The sequence below is a fragment of the Centroberyx affinis genome, unplaced genomic scaffold (assembly GCF_046629955.1).
Source record: "Centroberyx affinis isolate AG114_WGS23_722 - 3 ecotype Tasmania unplaced genomic scaffold, CSIRO-AGI_Caff_v1 ptg004114l_1, whole genome shotgun sequence".
Lineage (NCBI taxonomy): Eukaryota > Metazoa > Chordata > Actinopteri > Beryciformes > Berycidae > Centroberyx > Centroberyx affinis.
This window is the reverse complement of record NW_027281890.1, coordinates 2,501-22,500: the sequence shown is the minus strand read 5'-3', so window position 1 is coordinate 22,500 and position 20,000 is coordinate 2,501. Positions and strand designations below refer to the sequence as shown.

Genomic DNA, 20,000 nt, shown 5'->3' with positions numbered 1-20,000 from the left:
TCGGAAACGTTCACTTCAAACCTTCACACAGGCCTTTTATCCCTCCGCTATCTGCCTGCCCCCACTCTGTAGCGGAGAGGCATCAGCGACACCCGGTACTCTCCATCTGTTTGAAGCCATACGGATAGTGGAAGGCCATTCTTTTCTCTGGGAACAATTGAAGAAGATAAATCGCAGCTTGGCTTTTTCACTGGCCCAAAGCCTTTTCCCACACTCTATAAACTTCACTGAAAGTGTGTACCAAAGTTCTGGCCCTACATTAAAACACATAATAAACTTTTTAACATCAAAATCATGAAACAGCACCCACAGAGGTTGAGGCTGCACACACAACTTTTTGACAGAGAGAGAGAGAGAGAGAGAGAGAGAGAGAGAGAGACGGAGACAGAGACAGAGACAAAGAGAGATGTCTACTTCTGCCTGGGTCAGGCAGTGTGAATGAATGGTTGGCGGGAGTGTGTGTGTGTGTGTGTGTGTGTATGTGTGAAGCAGGGGATCAGAGGTGTGGAGCTGCTGGAAATGTGCATTCTCTCACTCCCCACTCGTTTATTTTAGTGATTATAATCCCTCCATCAAACCAGAAGGGGCCAGACTTCATAATGAGGCTTCCCCAGGGTATGAGGTGATGATTGGCGCTGCGGCGGCAATTATCTTTCCTTTTCTCCCCTCTCTCTCTCTCTCTCTCTCTCTCTATCTCGCTCTCTTTATCTTTCTCGCTCTGTCTCTCTCTATCTCTCTCGCTCGCTATCTCTCTGCACTTACCCTTCTTTGCAGACCTTCATTTTGTTCTTTGTATTCTTGAAAGCCAGCAAATTTCTCTTGTTACTTAACTGACCCACATAACACACAGATGCACACACTCACACAGACACACACACACACATGCGCACACACACACACACACACACACACAGCTCTCTGGTTGGGTTTCACTCTCGGGGGTCCAGTGGTGGCAGCCTCTGTCTCAGTGGGGTGCGTAGGTGTGTGTGTGTGTGTGTGTGTGCCCGTGCACGTGTATGTGTGTGTTTCTGTCTCTGTGGGGCGGGGTCAGACCAGTGCTTGTTGATGCTGGTGCATCGAATTACTGCCCATCTGTCACATCCAATTACGGCTTCAGACTGCTGACGCACACAGCCTGCCTCTGTACGTGTGTGTGTGGGTGTGTTTGTCGCTCTCCTCCAGCTGTGTCGTGCTGACGTGACGAGCCACAAGCATCCGCCTGTGATTTGGCTGAATCGGCGCTATTTCCATCACACTCAGGGATAATCCCATGGCTGTTGTTTTAGTCACTTGTGAATTAGCCCCCTTTGGCTATCGTCTTTTGGATGAAGAACCCCAATTATTGACTATTGACTTTGATTATGCGTCTTTGGTCGGCTGTGGATCATTGGATTTTTAGCATTTACGCATCAGGCTGTGCGGCAATCAAAGGAACTTAAACTTGAACCTGTCATTCTAACAAAAGATACAAGGAATCGCCTTTTGTGTGTCCTTGTCCCCGTGACTCCAAGACTTCTGCACTGCTCCCAGAAAAGTGTGAACGTGTGAACTTGCAGGCGAGTCAGCTGAGGAGGAGTGGGAGAGAGAGAGAGAGAGAGGGAGAGAGAGAGAGAGAGAGAGAGAGAGAGAGACAGACGGGATCGGAGGGTTTATTATTTCTGTCCAATGTTTTCTTTCACAGCTCCATCACCCAGTGTGGAGAGGGATCCTTTTCCCCCACTCACCGTAGGTGTCAGAGAGGCCACACACACACTGTACATGTGAACACGCACACTATACATACATACACACATGCGCGCGCGCACACATGTCACACACCCATATGGATGTCGGCAAGGTCATGGCTCTTCCACACACTCTCTCTTTCTATCACTTATCACTCTCTTCTGTCTTCTGCTGTTTTCCTCTCTTCTAAAGGAAGTCTCTCTTCTTCTCTCACCACAGCTTTTGACTTCCGCCAGTCTTTCATCCGTCTCTCTCTTTCACGCACAGGATTCCTCCGAGCCAAAGGACAAATAATTATTCCTTTACGCAAATCATGTCTTTTGACAATGTTTTTCCAGTGTAAAAGGATTTTGGTGCCGAGTTTTTACATCAAAATGTACTCAAAGATGGACACTCTCCCCCTGGCTTTTACTACTGTGCCTCCACCCCTCCTCCTCCTACTCCTCCTCCTCTAAACCCCTCAGCTTCCTTCCTCGGCTTCCCAGGATGCCATGCGGGAGACAGCGGAGCGGATCAGGGAGTTGGAGAGGGCACTGAGGGAGAGCATGAACACCTCCGCACACAGGGAGGCGCTCTGGGCGCAGGAGGAGGCCGCCCACACTCAGGCTCAGAGACAGGTTGACATGATGTCACACGCACTGATGGACAGACTCATGCACCAACACACACACACACACACACACACACACACAATCTCATACATCCTTATATAGGCAACCTGACCTATTGCCAGTCACACTTGCTGCCATCAGCTCACCCAGGTCCTGCATTAAAAAAGCTAAGGCCATTGAGAAAATGTGAGGAACTGAACTGCACCTCCATGTGGCTAAGTGTATAACTGCAGGCAGGCAATGGCTAATGAATAATCCTCAACCTCTTATCATGTAGCCCATATGACAAAATGGATAATTGCTTTTTGTTTCCTCTTGCTGATTGTCTTTTCTTTGTAATACAGTTATTATCTTTCTCTAAACATATCCTTGTTTGTTCTTTCCCTCTAGACCGAAATTCTAAAACTGAAACTGAAATTTTCCAGCACCTTCCTTTCATTTTCTGCCTCTCTTTCAGTTTGCTGTTGCATGCTCCACCTCTTTCAAAATGTGGGCATATGTTTAACATATTGTGAGTCTGTGTGCATGTGCGCTGTGTGTGTTTGTGAGTGTGTATGTCTAATCAGAATTCATTATAATTGTGGACAAAGCTGTAGACTTCAGGGTTGCAGTGATGAGGCACGGAGTACAGACTGCCTTCTTCTGGATCTTGTTTCCACAGGGAAACAGTTCAGACAGTGTTACCTTACCTTTTACTCTGTCTGTCTTTCTGTCTATCTGTCTTTCTGACTGCCTGCCGGTCTGCCTGCCTCGTTTAGTGGGTCCAAATGTGTGTAAATGTATGTGCGTGTGTTTGTATGTATGTGTGAGTGTGTGTGTAGGTGTGTCTGTGGTGGGAAAGAGAAACAGGGCATGGGAGTGTGTTTCCTTCTGGTGTGAGTGTGCATTTGAATGAGAATGACCTTGCATTACTTATGACTGCCACAAGTAATATGAGAGCAATCGGCGGTTAGAGCGAGCATGAACATTTTGAGTCAGAATGGCGGCTGTTTTGCTTCAAACATACACATGCTTTCTCTCACTTGTTTCTATCTCTCTCACGCACACAAGTGCATACACGCACATTCAGACGGTGTCAGAAACTGATAGAGGAGAGCTGAACAGATGAGGAGAGGAGATGAGAGGAGCAGGACATAGCAGAAGAAAGAGAGAGAGAGAGAAGATCAAACTTAGCTTAGAATACACAAGCTGAAACTAGCATATATTTGGCAACTGGGGCAGTGAGATGGGAGCCAATGCTAACTGTGGCTTGTTTTTCTAATCCGCTCCTCCTTGCACTCTGTGTACTTTACATGCTTGACTAATAGTCAGCATGGGTCCAGTGTTTATCAAACAGTATTATCATCCATGGTGAAGTCCATAAGGATAGAATACTTCCATTTGTGAGACTTTCTGCACGCATAGAAGCGGATGATTCAGCTCTGACCCAGGTTTACCCGAGTGTGACCAAAGAATCAGGGAAATCCGTTACTAACGTGTGACATGTTAACACTCAACAAGCTAAGACTGACCCCAAAAGCCATAGTTAACTTGCTTTCATTTCAAGCCAGCACAGACCCAACACAGAGAAAACATGTTGAGCCAGCATGCAGTCACACTGGCGACTGTTCTTGACACATATTGAGCCAGAACGGAGTTGCAGTCACACTGTCGACACAAGGAAAGACGCCCATTTCGCCTGGCACTCAAGCCGCTCAATCCCCACGATGCTCACTGCTAGGTGCTGTCAACACATTGAACCGACGCAGTGAGCCAACATGGCGTCACCACATAAGGAGGCAGTGAGTCAACATGCCATTAACATGCAGTTACAGTCATCAGCCAACTGCCATAATCTTGCTTCCGATGCCAGAGAGAAAGAGAGGGGGGGAGAAAAGAGAGAGACAGACGGAGAGGGAGGGAGTGCAGAGAGAGGGACAGGTCCTCCTGAAACATCACCTGACCCTGGCACCGTTTCAGAGCGCCCTGCCAGACTCATATTCTCACATTTTTTCTCCTCCTCTTTTCTTGATTCTCTCCTTTCTTCTCCCCTCTGTCCCGGAGTAATCAGTCTCATGATGTGTAATGCGCTGAAAGTCATCCCATCAGCCTGACTTGCTGAAATGGAGCATGGGTAATGCTCCGGGTCACTGTTCTTCACACCCCCACTCAGCCTTTATCACTCACTCCCCCTGTCTTTCACTCCATCTCTGCTTCTCTCTATCTCTGGTCTTTTACTCTGCTCTACTGCTGTCTTTTCTGGAGTCCCAACCTTCATTCTTTCTCATCTGCCTTCTTAAGTTGTCTCACCCAATCACCGTTGTCTGCACTCTCCCTCTCTTGCCCCCTCTCTCCCTTTCTGTTCCTCTGTCTCTCCCTCTCTCTCTCCGTGGCGTTTGAACTAGGCCTTTGAACCAGCAACACCGACGCGAATGGACAAGAGGGATTTGGCCCTTACCTCTGAGCCCCCAATCAGCTTAGCGACTAAAGGGGCTTTGGGCCAGTCTTAGCGAGCCTTAGCCTGGCTGGGGGGCTTTGCCTTGAAGTTGAGCTAAATTAGCACGCACAGGCTCACCGCTAAGCTGATTAGGTCCCTAATTTCACTAAAATGCATTGTATTCCTTATTAATGATGTGATTGTGAAGTGAGGGCTAGCCTGGGTGGTGGAGTATTGGGGGACTGGGGGGGTTTGTAGTCGGGGCTTGGGGGTTGATAGACATGTGGTGGGTGTAAATGGATTTGTGTGTGTGACCCTTGGCTTTCAAGACAAAAAGGGTGGCTTTGGGTTCTTTGAGGCCTGAAAGCAGACATCAAACATTAAATGCGTGATTTAGGACAGTTGGACATCTAGTTTGAATTGGATTGAACTGGATACTATCCAGAAAGTTAATACTGGGAGTTGTCACTGTGGACACGATGCTGATGGCAACACAACACTCTCCCTCTGGTGTAGCTTCACTGTTAGACTTTCACACCATCTTTGAATTTCTCTCTCCCCCTCTCTCCTTTCTATTTCTCGCTTTCTTCTCTCTCTCTCTCTCTCTCTCTCTCTCTCCATATGTGATATTCATGAAGAGTGAGTGAGCACATTATCTGACATCTGTGAAACACACCTAGAGAAACGGCGGAGATGGAGGGTGTCCTGAAAATGTGTGAACGATTTGGCCCCTTCATAAAAGAGGCCCATTCCTTTTTTCATGTCCTACCCCATGGAGCTCTTTCCCTTAATACTCTCTCTCTTTTTTTTCACTTCTCCCTCTCTCTCTCTCTCCTCCCTTTGTTCATTTGAGATCCATCACTCCAGAATCCACCGTTTGATTATCTTTATTAACAAATATGCAAATCAGCATGATTGAACAAAGACAAATTAATATTCTCATGATCTTCCATTTATATCATCTTAACAAGGGTGCCCAGGACTGCATCCTATTGTGCAGCACTTGTTAGACAATTAGACACTTCCTGTCTTAGGATAATGACGCCCTGAGGTCACATCCTGTCTGTCAGACATGCAGGTTGAGCATGCAGGCCTGCATGGCTGGAGGGCATGTGTGTAGAGGAGATGAAGTTGAGGGGTTGAACAGCCTTCTCACCTGCTCTGAAGTGGAAGCACACTTGAGAATGAGACGAAATGAGAGAAGGAAGAGAGGGAGAGAGGTTAAAGAAGAGAAGGGGAAGGGGTGAGGGTATGCAACTTTCATTTCCAGTGTGAGGGTCAGCGGCCATGTCATTCAGCTGACCTTTGGCCCAGGGTAATTTCACCTCCTCCTCGCTGTCAGGCGGCCATTCATTTTCGTGTTTAGGGAGTCATTTCACCTTATTTTAAATCCAGGGGAGGAAACTCAGCATGCCTCCATCGTGCAAACACACACACACACACACACACACTCACTCACTCTCTCTCTCTCTCTCTCTCTCTCTCTCTCTCTCTCTCTCTCTCCCGCCATGTAAATGTGCCTGTGTGTATTTGTCTGACCACATATTGTGTGAACGTATAGGTGTATGCATATTCACCTGATGTTACATGCATGCTATTGATCCCTGCGTGTGTGTGTGTGTGTGTGTGTGTGTGTGTGCGTCTCCATGACCAGTTGGAGGAGCTGATGGGGGCCTTGGAGAAGACGCGGCAGGAGCTGGACACCACCAAGCTGCGTCTGTCTTCCACCCAGCAGTCTCTGCATGAGAGAGACGGACACCTCAACAGCCTGCGCCAGGAGAGACGCAAACAGCTGGAAGAGATACTGGAGATGAAGTCAGTCTCACTCACATCCAGCCATCCATACATACATATTTATATCTACATATCTACATGTTCCCTCTAAGCTAGTAGTGTCCATTCCTGTGCCATGGAGGAGTATGCAGGTTTTCATTCCAACCAAACATTACAACTGATTCCACTGAGTAGTTCCTCCTCCTTCTCCCTCATCTATGCATCTTCATTTCTCTTTTTATCTCTTCACTCCGTACCTAACTCTTTCCAGGTCTCTATAAACAGCAGTATGATCGGTCAGAATAACACATCACATATAACCATATGTCATACACATTCATGGCTCTGATTTTCTCTGGTCAGTAGAAAAAGACTTCAAGGTAGCTAAGTTAATAATGTGCAAACATTACTGCACTGGCATTACAGCAGCCCCGTTGCTACAACAGAAATCTGTGTGTACTGTATAATGTTACGCATGTTCATATATGTCTTTATGTTGTGTGTGTGTGTGTGTGTGTGCTCACCTGTGTCCATGTGCATCTGTGCGTGTGTGTTATATAGACATCAGCGTTGAGGTGAGTGTTAAAGCAGGAGTCTATAGCTGCCTTGTGAATAGTTACAGTTATTGAGGACAGGTGGAGCCCAGAGAGCCATGGACAGCAGGTCCGCCAGAGTTCAGACAAATGTGTGCGCGGTTGCATTTCCATGTGCATGACTGTGTGTGTGAGAGACAGTCAGAGATGGAGGAAACGAAAAAAAAACTGCATGTGTGTAGGACTGGATGCGTTTCCATGTGTGAGTGTGTGTCAGTGGGTATGCATGAATGTGTGAGTGAGTTCAGTGATCTGTCAGTGGAGCGGCTACATGTGTGTTTGCTTTGAGTGCTCTGATTGAAGGAGCATGGAGCGCATATCTGGTTGTCATGTGCTGCAGAGAAATGCCTTTAATGTCAGCCACTCAGTACAGTACAAAAGAGAAGGCTGGCACATATGTATTGAAAACACTACTTTTAAAATCCATTACGCCTCGCAAAACCCTCTGATCACACTAACTCTAAAAGAATGTGTGTGTGTGTCTGTGTGCATGCCCGTGTGTGCGTGCATGCCCGTGTGTGTGTGTGCGTGTGTGTGTGTGTGTGTGGTGTATTGGAGACAGAGAAACAGAGTGCCCATGCCCGCGTGTGTGCGCACACACGTGTGATACAAACCATCTTCCTGTCTGTTCCAATTTCCACCATCCAAACATTACTGAGGATGTTTAGCGGAGGAAATGCATTACATATGATACAGACACAATCCGTGCTTCTAGGTATGTACGTGAAATTATGAACATGCTTGTGGAGCCGGCATGTGAATGATACTTTTGTATGGTAGTGTAGGCACTAGGCTTAAATCGTTATCATATTACCATTAGAAGGCTGTATGAGAAAAAAGGATAGTGTGATGGTTGGTTGACATAAATGGCTACAAAGTGGATTGGATTCTTTGCTTTTGTGTTCAAGACTTAGACTGAATACAAGTCTACACTGGTAAGAGCTAATGGAGGGGGCATAGGGGGCATGAGTGTGTGTGTGGTCTTTCGTGCACTGGATCCTCTGTGTGTGTGTGTGTGCCTGTATCTGTGTGTATGTATGCTTGTGTGCCTGAATCTGTTGTGTGTGTGTGTGAAGAGGTCGGAGGCAGGGGTTTGGGGTCACTGATGATGAGGATTAAAGGACTGTTGAATTGCGACGGGCGAAGCTGCGTGAGACTGACTTACATCTGAAAAAGCCACAAAGATACTCACGCAGGACGTGCACACACACACACACACACACAACCTCACTGAAACTCACATATAATCACTCACGTCTGCAGACATGCACATACTTACACAAACTTTGGCTTTCTGCTTATAGGGGCCATATTCCCACAGCTCAGTTCTGGTCCAAGTTAGCGCAGGGAAAACTAAACAGGAAAGATAGGGCAGAGAAAGAGAGGTAAGGAGAGAGAGAAAGAGAGACAGGGAGGAAGCGAGTTTAGAGCACAAGAACAAAATGAGACAGAATGAGAGAAAGAGAGAGAGAGAGAGAGAGAGAGAGAGAGAGGGTAGGATGGAATGGAGGGGGTGAGGGCTACACAAACTGAAGTATTTCAAATCTTAGAAATCATGAGAGAAGTTTGACTGCACGCCAAGTTTCTCCCTCTCTCCACTGTAATGTGGCATTTGTCAAGAAGACCAGCTGAAGCAAACCATGTGAAGCACGTTCCCCAGTGAACTGTGGAGCTGTGTGTGTGTGTGTGTGTGTGTGTGTGTGAGCCAGAGGGAGAGAGAGAGCAGACTCTTGGCTTTTCAACACTGTTAATGAAAGAGACAAGAGGGGAAAAAATCATTTTCAATATCCTCTCACTGTACGCTGGGTTTCCTAGCTCTTATTGTGTGTGTGTGTGTGTGTGTGTGTGTGTGTGTGTGTGTGTGCGCACGCGTCTGTGTGCGTGCGTGTGTGTTTTCATATTTGCCTTTTTGAGATACAGAGCAGAATGTTTGATGTATAAGGAGCTGTGCAGGTCTGCTCTATCACCCCACACCAGATTGAGTTTCCACCATACTGTACAGCATTCACACACACACACACACACACACACACACACACACACACACACACACACACACACACACAGATGGCCTCTAGAGGAGCTAGTCATTATTAAGTCTAGGGTCATGGGGTGTAGGTGCACAATAGAGAAATTATGTGTTTGGACATTTTGAATAGCTAGTCATTGAGATGTTTCCATAGTCTGAATGGGATAATACTACATGCCACAACACCGCGGTGGCTTACTGAACCTGATCCTCCTGTAGACAGTGGGAATGTAGCCGATATTATCTCTGTTTACATTTTAGAGATGGAAAACGATGATAGGGCAGAGAGAAGATAGCGGCGGCTTCGAGGGAGAGGCATAAAGAGATGTGGAGTGGAAAAAGTGGGAATTTTGAGAGGAAGACTTGGGGGAAAGTGGAAGATTTGAGAGATGGAAGGAAAATCGTGCAGAAAGACTCTATTAGACAATCGAGAGAGAATAAGTGAAGTTGTAGCAGAGCGTTTGGGAGGAAGTGGTAAGTGATGGAAAAAATGGATGGATTGAGGGAGGGGGTGATGGATGGATGAGGGAGTGATGGATGGAGAAAGGGAGGAAGGGGATGATGGAAGGAGGGGTGGAAGAAGGAAGGGAGGGATAGATGGAGGCGGGAGGGAGTCTGATTAGCAGAGAAGGGCTGGAGAGAGAGATGGGTGGGTGAGAGCAGGACGGCCAGAGTTGAGCTAAATGGATCCACCTCCTGTATGTTTGCTGTGGTGTTGCTGGCCATTTTCTGTCCAATATCCCGGCATTTCTTTTGTCTTGGTGCCCTCACACACACACACACACACACACACACACACACACACACACGCCTACAGCATCATATGATACTGCAGTTACATTCACAAAATGTGTGAACTATATCTCATGCTTTCTCCTTTTCCTGTATCATTAACTCCACACTAAAGGCAGAAGAACTAATTTCCACACTGGAAAACGAATAACCTCCATAACCTGTAACCCTTAAATTCAATTCTGCCCATGAATTGTGTTCATGTATCCGTTTGTGTTGGATAGTTACAGTAACCAATGGCATAATGAAGCTTAGAGCAGTAGCGACGTTATGACTTTCAAATCCCCGACATAGACATCCTGTCTGCACGGCGCCATCGCCATGGTTACACTGGCTAAACACAGAGAGACCAGCTGTACTGGCAAGGTCATGTCCCCGCTCTCTGAGCTCTCGGAGGGGCCTGGACACACACACACACACACACACATATACTGTATATACACACACAGGCAAACACAGGCATACACACATTGACACATGCACACACATGCATGTAAACACAAATATGCATGTGCCTGTACACTATTGCAGGCATATACAGTATGTACACATGTTTGTATATTTCCACACACACACATGCACACATTCAAACACATGCATGCAAACACTGACACATGTACATACACAATGCAAACACACCCTCACACACTTGCACACGCTCATATACTTTTGTATGCAAGGAGGTAGATAAGGTACATATGCAATTACACACACACACATGCACACACACACACATGCATACAAGCACACAGATGCAAGCATACTCTTCATACACTTTTGTATGCATGGACGAATATGTGTACACACACGTGCACACATGGACACACACACGACACACACGCACTCTCACAAACACACACACACACACTCATGCACGCGCAGACACACAAGTGTAGGTGTTACAGTGACGTTGTTGTGATAGGTAACGATGAGACATAGGAGGTCGGTGCAGTGTGTGAATGGGATTCTCTGTGCTGCGCTGATGAGGAGGGGGTGACCACACATCACCTTCCTCTCTCTCATGGCGAGTGTGTGTGTGTGTGTGTGTCTCGCCTCGTGGGAACCGCGGGCCATTCATCATGTCTGTCTGTGCTCCCGTGCCCTCTGACACGCGTGTTTACCTTCGACATGTGTGTCGGCTGTCGGGCCGGTACGTGTGTTATTATGTCAGGGCCTAGGCATGCTCCACCCCGCTCCTCCTCCTCCGTGGCCTCGTCAATGGAGGGCTTCATCACATGGAAATCCCTGCCCTCCAGGTTCCTCGTCCAGTACAGTAAAGTAATGAAGGGCCCATACAGTAAGTTTAATTAAGGGATATTACACCTTTTATGTGTCAGAAAATATTGATATAGATTTCGATTTCAATTCTTAGGTAATCAAGCAAGATGACTGCTTTCAGCGGCCGCCTCGGAGAACAGTTGTAGGTATTGGGAGGGCAAACTTGCACCTGAAGGCTGCCAAGTACATTTAGTCTTCAACTTAACTGGATATTATCCAGCTCCACTGCAGCAGCTGGGGGTTAAGTGCCTTGCAAAAGGGCTATTAGTTTTTTATTCAATTTTTCCAGACTATGTTATTCCCTGGAACTGCAGCCTACAATGTTCCTGTCATGAGCTCAATCCCACATACAGATAAATATAAACAGTATCAAATTATGTCCTGTATGTAACCCTAACTCATGTTTCATGCCACTGGCACGCAGATGTACACACACTCTGTTCACCTATGGTAACCGCCGGGGTACTGTCATATTGGAGAGGATTTGCGAGCCATGGAGTGGCCGGGAGAAGTGGCGTCGTCTCGTAAAGACGATGCATGACTGACTGGTGAGCTGGAGCTGTCTTATAAAGATGATGCGGAACTGACAGATATGCAGAGGCTCAGAGAGACATCGGTCAAATAGGGAAGTGTGTGTGTGTGTGTGTTTGGTCAGACTGACAGACGCAGATGGAAGAGTCTTTCCAGAGACAAAAAGAACTTGTTGTCCTCATCAGGAGACTGACGCAGTGAAGAGGGGATGAATGTGACACACTGAAGCAAAAAGAATGCAGTGATTGACAAACAGAGGAGAGGATGGGGAGGCGAGGGGAAGATGTTGCATGTGGAAACTACTGTTATCACCTTTTTACTGACTGACAGACCGCTCTTTTCTTGAGTAACAACTTTCTTTCACTGTCTCCCCTCCTGGCCTGATTACTTTATTCATCACGCTTTTATCATTGACCTTTTCTACTTTCTGTGAATACTAAATGCTCTCTAAAAAGTTGATTTTGCTCTCTTCTTTCCTTCCTTCCTTTCCTTTCTCCTCTTCCTTTGTCTGTCTTTCTCTCTCTCTCTCTCTCTCTCTCTCTCTCTCTCTCTCCTCCCTCTCTCTCTCTCTCTGTTGCTCTCTCTCTCTCTCTCTCTCTATCTCTCTCTTTCTCTCTTTCTCTCTGTCCCTGGACGGGTGGAGGAAGGCCTGGAATTTATCACACGTACCTAATAATTACTATCACAGGAAATGGTCCTGAGGAAGTAGGTGCACTAGCCCTGCTAATTAGTGTCATTCGCAAACACACACACACACACACACACACACACACACACACACATATACATGCACGTGCACACACACACACACACACACACACACACACAAAGCTAATTAGTGTCATTTGGCTGGGGTAGAACTCTCGGGAAAGCCCAATCTGATTGGCCCGAGGGAGGCCACCACCCCCAAGTTTACCCTGCTGTATAAATCTCAAGACTAATTGATTGGGAGCCGTGTGTGTGTGTGTGTGTGTGTGTGTGTGCGCGTGGGCGTGGGCGTGTGTGTGTGTGTGTGTGTGTGTGTGTGTGTGTGTGTGTGTGTGTGCGTGCATGCGTAAGTGGGCAATTGATTAGGTGGGCCCTGCGGTCATAAAGAGGCAGCCCAGGACACAGCACCCAGAGGTGACCGCTGACGGCCTTCTGAACGACGGGTCTGCCCTCAGGGTCACGACAGGAATGAACACAGGGAGGGAGGAAAGGTGAAGGGAGGGACTGTCAAAGCTATCATTGTACACAGATAGATAGATAGATAGATAGATAGAGACAAGAAAATCACATTTTTACAATGTCTAGTCTTATGATGTCTAAACAGGAGAGAAAACAGATTCTGTGTGTTTTGTTTGTTTTGATGTTTCAAATTGTTCTGTGGCACAAAATCAGTTCTTTGTTATTTGTTATACATCTAAGGGAGGTAATAGTCTAACAGAGAGGGAGGTTACTAATAGTGGGTAATAGGATGCGGAGGTTGAAACTACTAAATTATGGATGCTCCCTTTGTTGACAGGCTTTTGGCCCTGCATTAGACAAGTTGCTGTGTAAACAGTGTACAGAACTGTGTGTATGAGAGAGAGAGAGAGAGAGAGAGACAGAGAGCAAAAGAAAGAGAGAGCAAGTGGAGAGTGGAGCGCCAGAGTGGAGCGCCAGAGTGGGGCCATTAATAACAGTGCTGTGTTTTTTTTAAGACACAATAGACTTATTAATGTCCACTCTGATGAAATGCTACATGCCCTCCCAGCTGACATCTTCTTTGACAGGCAGGCGAGATGTACAATGCTCCCTTAACCACACACACACACACACACACACACACAAACACACACACACTTAACATACAATGAGACAGAGAACAAAAGAGGAGGAGGGGGAGAGCTAAGAGAGAGTGAGAGAGATTGAGAAAGAGAGAGATGTGTTATCTTAAGCAGTGCAGCTGGGTGTAATGTGTTGTTGGGTGTGCTGTGCTGTAAACCAGCCATTAAAACAGTGGCTGAGTGAAATGCCCACATGGTTCACCATTATGGGCACACAAGATACTGCTATACCCATGAGTCAATGGGCCTTACTGGCACACACATACTGTAAACACCTCCTGGCCTCAGTGGCTGGCACGCACCTGAGCTCTGACTCCTACTTTTCTTCTAGCTTCTCTCACTCTCTCTCTTCATTTCTCACCGTTCTCGCTGTCTCTCTGCCTCCCGTTTTATCCCTATAGTCCCCCTAGTTTTTGTCCATCAGAGTGATTTGCCATATTGTTACATAAAGCCTTCACTGCGGGCCTAGTCTCCCTGACTCTCTGTTGGTTTGACTGGAGTTTTATTGGCCCTGCAAGTCTCTCAGTCTCTCTGAGATGGCTCCCAGGAGGTTTTAATAGAGAACAATAGTAGAACGGACCACTTCCCAGCACTGGGCCGCTCCAAGGCTGCACACCAGTCTGGATACACCACAGCAGCCTCTGGCACTCCTGGAGTTTGTGTGTGTGTGTGTGTGTTGTCTGATCTGCTTAATTCAGGGATGCAGACCCAAACTGTAATTATCATTATGTACTTCTCGGCAGTGGCAGGAAACAGCCCAAGCAAGTTTGGATGAGTGCGTGTATCCTTGCCGGTGTTCGTTGAAAATGTTTGTGCACAGAGGGCAACATGTGTATACATGAATTTGTGTGTTTGTGTGTGTGCGTGTGTATGTGTATGTGTGTGAAAGTGTGCTTGCATGCGCATATGAGAACGTGCGTGTATGTGTGTGTGTGTGTGTGTGTGTGTGCAAAATGTGTGCGTGTCCGTGTGTATTCTTGTGTGCGCGTGCGTGTGTGTGTGTGCATATGAGCATGATGTAAAGAGCATGAGAGCTATTAGCAGTGAAAGATAAGCAGAGTGTGCCAGTGGCTATGTGATGGTTTTTCCTGCTCTTGTTTTGGCCTCAGTCTTGTTCATTTGGTCTCTGCTAAATAGAGACATATTGGAAACACAAGTGTTCTCTCAGGGCCGGTGGGTATCCAAAGAGTAGGAGTGGAAAGGAGAGGAGGAAAGAAGACATGAGAGACAAGAGAGGAGGAGGAGAGGGAACGAGAGGAAAGGGGAGCAAGGGAAAGGGGAGGAAGGAGAAGAGAAGTAAGAAGAAAATAAAATAAGAGAAAAAAAGAGTTCACTGGAGTTAAGCTCACCACTAAGATTTCAATTCTCATAAAAACCAGAACTCCATTTTGTCTTATTTGTTTGCGGAGAGAAATTGCCATTCACAAGCATCATTGAAGCTGTTAAGTTTCACAACTCGGCAATAAAACTTTTGTCTCATTTTTACGATATCGGACTTGGCGTCCAAGAAAAAACAAAGCAGAACCCATGAAAAAAAAAAAAAAGAGAAAAGAACAAGCTCAAACCTCGGCTGGCCCAAAGTTTATTTGCAGCAAGCGCTCCATCTTTTCAAGATGGCGACCGCAGTCTAATCTGTGTAGTCCTTCAGCTTTAAAGCTAGCATCAATAAGACAGACGGGGCCTTCATGTGGGCAGACAGGCTGGGTAAAGACAGGACTGGTCACCACTAAACAAACAACACAGGAATACTGAAGAGACAAGCATGACTGGAGGGAGTGTGAGCAAAGACAATGGCATGACAGTGAGGCTGCAGATGAAACGCAGAAAATCACTGTGTGTGTGTGTGTGTGTGTGTGTGTGTGTGTGTGACTCTGTGTGCGTGCGTACATCAGCATGTGGGCATGCATGAGCATCTTTATGTAAGTATGAGGGCATGTGTATTTTATGTCAGGAGTAATTTAACTCAAGATCAGAGAATGGTGGAATATGTTGTTGCGTCATTTTAACATACTACATTCAAAGCCTGAACAAGACAGTATGTGTGTATCCTGACCTTAACTGGAACCACAATGAATTCTGTAATGTGAATAGAATTCAGTGAGTATGAAGTATGTGGCATTTGGAGGGTGCGTGAGGCTGCTGCGAATGGATGATGTTTCTGCTGTTGGGGAGGCTGCGGTTGAGTGTTTCCTCGCATTTCTGTCTGTGTTTATGCTTAATTAAACACTCTGACTGAAGATGAGCAGATATAGGGTGTGGGCACTAATCATCGCCTCTCAAACATACATACACGCATACACACACACACACACGCGCGCGCGCGTGCACACACACAGAGTCGTCACGCATGGCATGACAGCAATGTGAAATCAACGAGGAAATCGCAAAAGGAAAAATCCCTGTTTGTTCTCTCTGTCTCGGTCTTTCTCTATCACGCACACATGCACACACACATACACACACACGCACACACACACACACACACACACACACACACACACACACACACACACACACACACATGGTAACGGTACTCTTACATATCTGACATGTCTCTGGTCCATTCTAGACATAGGTCTCTGAGTTCAGAATTCATTGAACTCAAATGTGTGTGTTTGGCCCTGGGTTACACACCCGATTGAATTAGAGAAAGGGTGCACACGCATACACACACACACACACACACACACACAGGGACACACACACACACACGGACACAGATCACTATTAAGTTAAAGAGGAGAGTAGAGTGTCTTCTTCCATTGCGAGGGCTTTTATGTGATAAGATCGGCTCGGGGTGCTCTCCTATGCAGGATTCCTGGGCACATCAAACAACAGTAAACCACATCACAGAGGCAGGAAGAGCTCAGCTCCATTAGCCAGCCCATAAAGAACATGTGTGTGTGTAACAGGAGAGCTACGCTAGCCCACTACAAAAGGTTTACACACATAGGACAAACATACAGAGGTATGCAGTCCCCTGACATACGGACGGGAGAGCATGCTGCAGACATAAAAATAAATCGGAGTGCATTTTGGTGCAGGCACACACACACACACACACACACACACACATACACACTCAGGGTCGTGCATGGTGTAAGTATGCAAAAAGGGCTGTTTCTCTGGCATTATTCCTAGTTCTCATACTGTCCAAAACAAACACATATGCATGCATGTGTATATTTGTGCGCGCACACATATGAAAACACATTTGTGCACATACATACACACACAAATATTTACACACATGCATATGCACATAGAAATGCATGCATACACGCAGACACACACACACACTCACAACTTTTGGCTTTATCAATATCATCTGACTGCATTCTGCATTTCATTCATTCCAACTGTGTCTCAGGCTTAAAGTAATGGTCTGGTTAAAAAAAAAGAAAAGTGGCACACAGACTGAGCTGGAGTAATGGCCTGGTAACTTAGTGACATGAAAAAGCAGGAATGCAGGAATCAGCTCGCTGGCCAGATGGGAATCATTAGCTTTATTGGTACACAACTGGTACAGACATGCACCCCCCCCAAACCCACCCCTCTACCGCTGCAACACTGCTCCCTCCCTCCTTCCTCTCCTCCCTCCATGTTTGCAAAAAGAGACTTCTCTCTTATGAGGTGCTTAGTGACAAAAGCTCAGAGAGACACAGACACAGAGAGAGAGAGAGAGAGAGAGAGAGAGAGAGATTGACCCAGATTGCATTCGCCCCCTTTTTTCTTACATTGATTTGAAACAGAAATTCCCCATTTCTGCTCTCCAAGCCACAGGCAGTAAGATATCATCCCCTACACTGTCAAAGTCAGAGAGTGTGAGAGCGTATGAGGGCTATAGGAGATCCCATTCAAACTGGATGTCCATCAATCACCACTACTGGCCCTGCTCTGCCACGAGAAGATGTCTTCATCATCTGTTGTGTAGGAGTGAGTTAAGAACCGAGCAGCAGTAAAAGAATAGCGAGTAATGTTTTAAACTTCTCACACAGTCAGTCAGGCAAACAGATAGAAAAGACAGGCAGGCGGGCAAGCGGGCGTACAGACATAATGTGCAGACAGACAGAGGGAGAGACAGACAAATTTGTCCCAATGACGAGGTGAAACTGAGATACAGGGCCCACCCAGCACTCCGCTAAACTATCCTAATGTGTATTAATCCTGTGGATTAGACTGCCTGCTAGCATTACAGGCTTTCTCCTGCCAGTCAGCGATGTTCTGCCCGCTGAGGTTAACATGTAATACTGAAGATGACATACACACAAACAGTAATACTGCTGCTGATGCCACACAGGGCGCCAACACTGAGAGAGAGAGCACGCAAACAGGGCTTAGGTTGATGTGTGTGTGTCTTGGGGGGTGAGGGGGGGGGGGGGGAGGGGGGGCACGGGGTGGCATAATCACTGAAATGTGTGGTAGGGGAGAAAGAGAGGGAGACTGATGGATGGAGAGGGAGAAAAAGAGAGACAGAGAGAGACAGAGAGGGAGAGAGAGAGAGGAACAGAGGGTGTTCAGAGAGGAGTTATGCACTATGGCAGGCCCTAATTGCTTGCGGCTCCTGTTGTGTGTTTGGCTTTGTTTGAGCACGTCCAATATAACCAGTCACAGGGGAGCCTCTGCCAGAGCAAACACACACATACACACACACACACGCGCACACACACACTGCTCGACCATAGAAAATGCTTTTATGGTGGGGAAGACTTTAGTAACATGACACCCAGGACAAACAGTGAGTAATAAAGCAATTGCGGCACATTGTTTAGATCCTCCTCCTGGCATGGCTTGTTTGTCAGACTCAGAGTGTCTCAGTTTCCTGACATCAGTGTCCTGACATGTCACTTAGGGAGCAATGGTCTTGTGCCAAGCCCAATGCAAAATAAACACACACATACACACACATGCATCAACACGTGCACACAGAGATGTGCAGGAATGCATTCACACAAACACAAATACACACACGCACGGCACTCTGCAGACGTCCTGACATGTCAATCACAGTGTGTTTCGTGCCAGTGTCTCCCTCACCTCTAAGCAGCTTCCTGGTATGTTTGACTGCATGACTGCAGATAAAAGACTGATAAATATTTCTTTCTTTCTTGCTACCCTGTATTCCTCGCATGGTGTTCACCCCCTTTTAAAGTTGCTGTTCTGTGACAGCCAGATTTTTTTTATGTCAAATGTTTGTATGCATGTGTGTGTGTGTTTGTGTGTGTGTACTCTTCTCCACTTTGTCTATTTTGAATTTTCTTTTGCTCTGAGGTGGTCTCCTCCGCACTTTCTGTCTCTGTCAGTATTATTATTTCTTTCAAAGACACTGAAACGCACACACACTCCTGCATGCTGTCTGTCGCATTTAACAATGGCAGGAGATCTAGCAGCTCTGAACCAGACACCGTTTCACAATATTGACAACAACACACACACACACACACACACACACACACACATACGCACACACACACACACACACACACACACATACGCACACACATGCACACACAAACGCGCTCATAAACACATGCACACACCATAGCCTAGGGGTCAGAACAGGCCCAGGACTATGTTTTTACAATCTAATAAGACTCACTGTAATGTAGTGCTTAGAGGGAAAGGGAAGACTTACTGTATATAGGTCAGTAGTGCGATGTTACTGTATAGAAGAGGTGATATCCTCTGATAGTATCTACTGTATCTATGTATGTTTATGATTTCTTCTCAGTTCATTGTGAAGATCTTGGGAAAATATATTGTATCTTCAATAGTCACTTTTTCAAGAATTGGAACAAAAGGTTTTGTAACTTTAAATTAGATTATTACATGAAACCGTAATAATCCCCATCGACCATTGGGTTACTGCAGCAGCAGATAATGGAATACAGCAAAGTGAAATAGGACATAATATGAATAAGCAAATGAGGTGTATTAAACATTACACAATCAGCAATTTCAACAAAAGAGTATATTATGTAAAAATATATGAATAATAAATATGAAAGTTATATGAATTTACCACATATGTGCAGGTTATGCCAAATAACAGCAGTAGAACATGCTGGAAAATATAAAGAAATATGCACCATATGAAGGTATATTGAAAACTAATGTATGGTAAAAACAACTACTATATTATATATGCCATATATACTAACTTGTTGGCTTTGCCATTGGCATCCAGACACTTGACCAATGGTTTGGACTGGATCATGAAATGAAGAGTTTCATTTCATAATAAGATATCCACTATTTGAAAATGTGAAACAAAATAATTGATGCCACAGAATGAAAACAATATTTTTTTTCAAAGGATAGTACTGTAGCTAAGCTCTTGGTTGACAAAATGATTTACTTTCAAAGACTGGATCCTCCATAGAAACTTTGAATGATGCACTTAAGGCTTGACTTGACAATGTGCAGGCAGATTTACATTGTAGA

General features: G+C 46.0%; 1 protein-coding gene across 1 annotated transcript in view; it reads left to right on the top strand.

Annotated features, from left to right (window-relative positions):
* Nucleotides 1-6,637, top strand: part of LOC139663774 (ERC protein 2-like) — an 82,235-nt gene extending 75,598 nt beyond the window's left edge. The window contains exons 14-15 of the mRNA XM_071542516.1: nucleotides 2,190-2,342; nucleotides 6,407-6,637. Of these exons, the coding sequence (XP_071398617.1) occupies nucleotides 2,190-2,342; nucleotides 6,407-6,637 (384 nt within the window). The remainder of the gene's footprint in view (nucleotides 1-2,189; nucleotides 2,343-6,406) is intronic.
* Nucleotides 6,638-20,000: the final 13,363 nt, after the last annotated feature.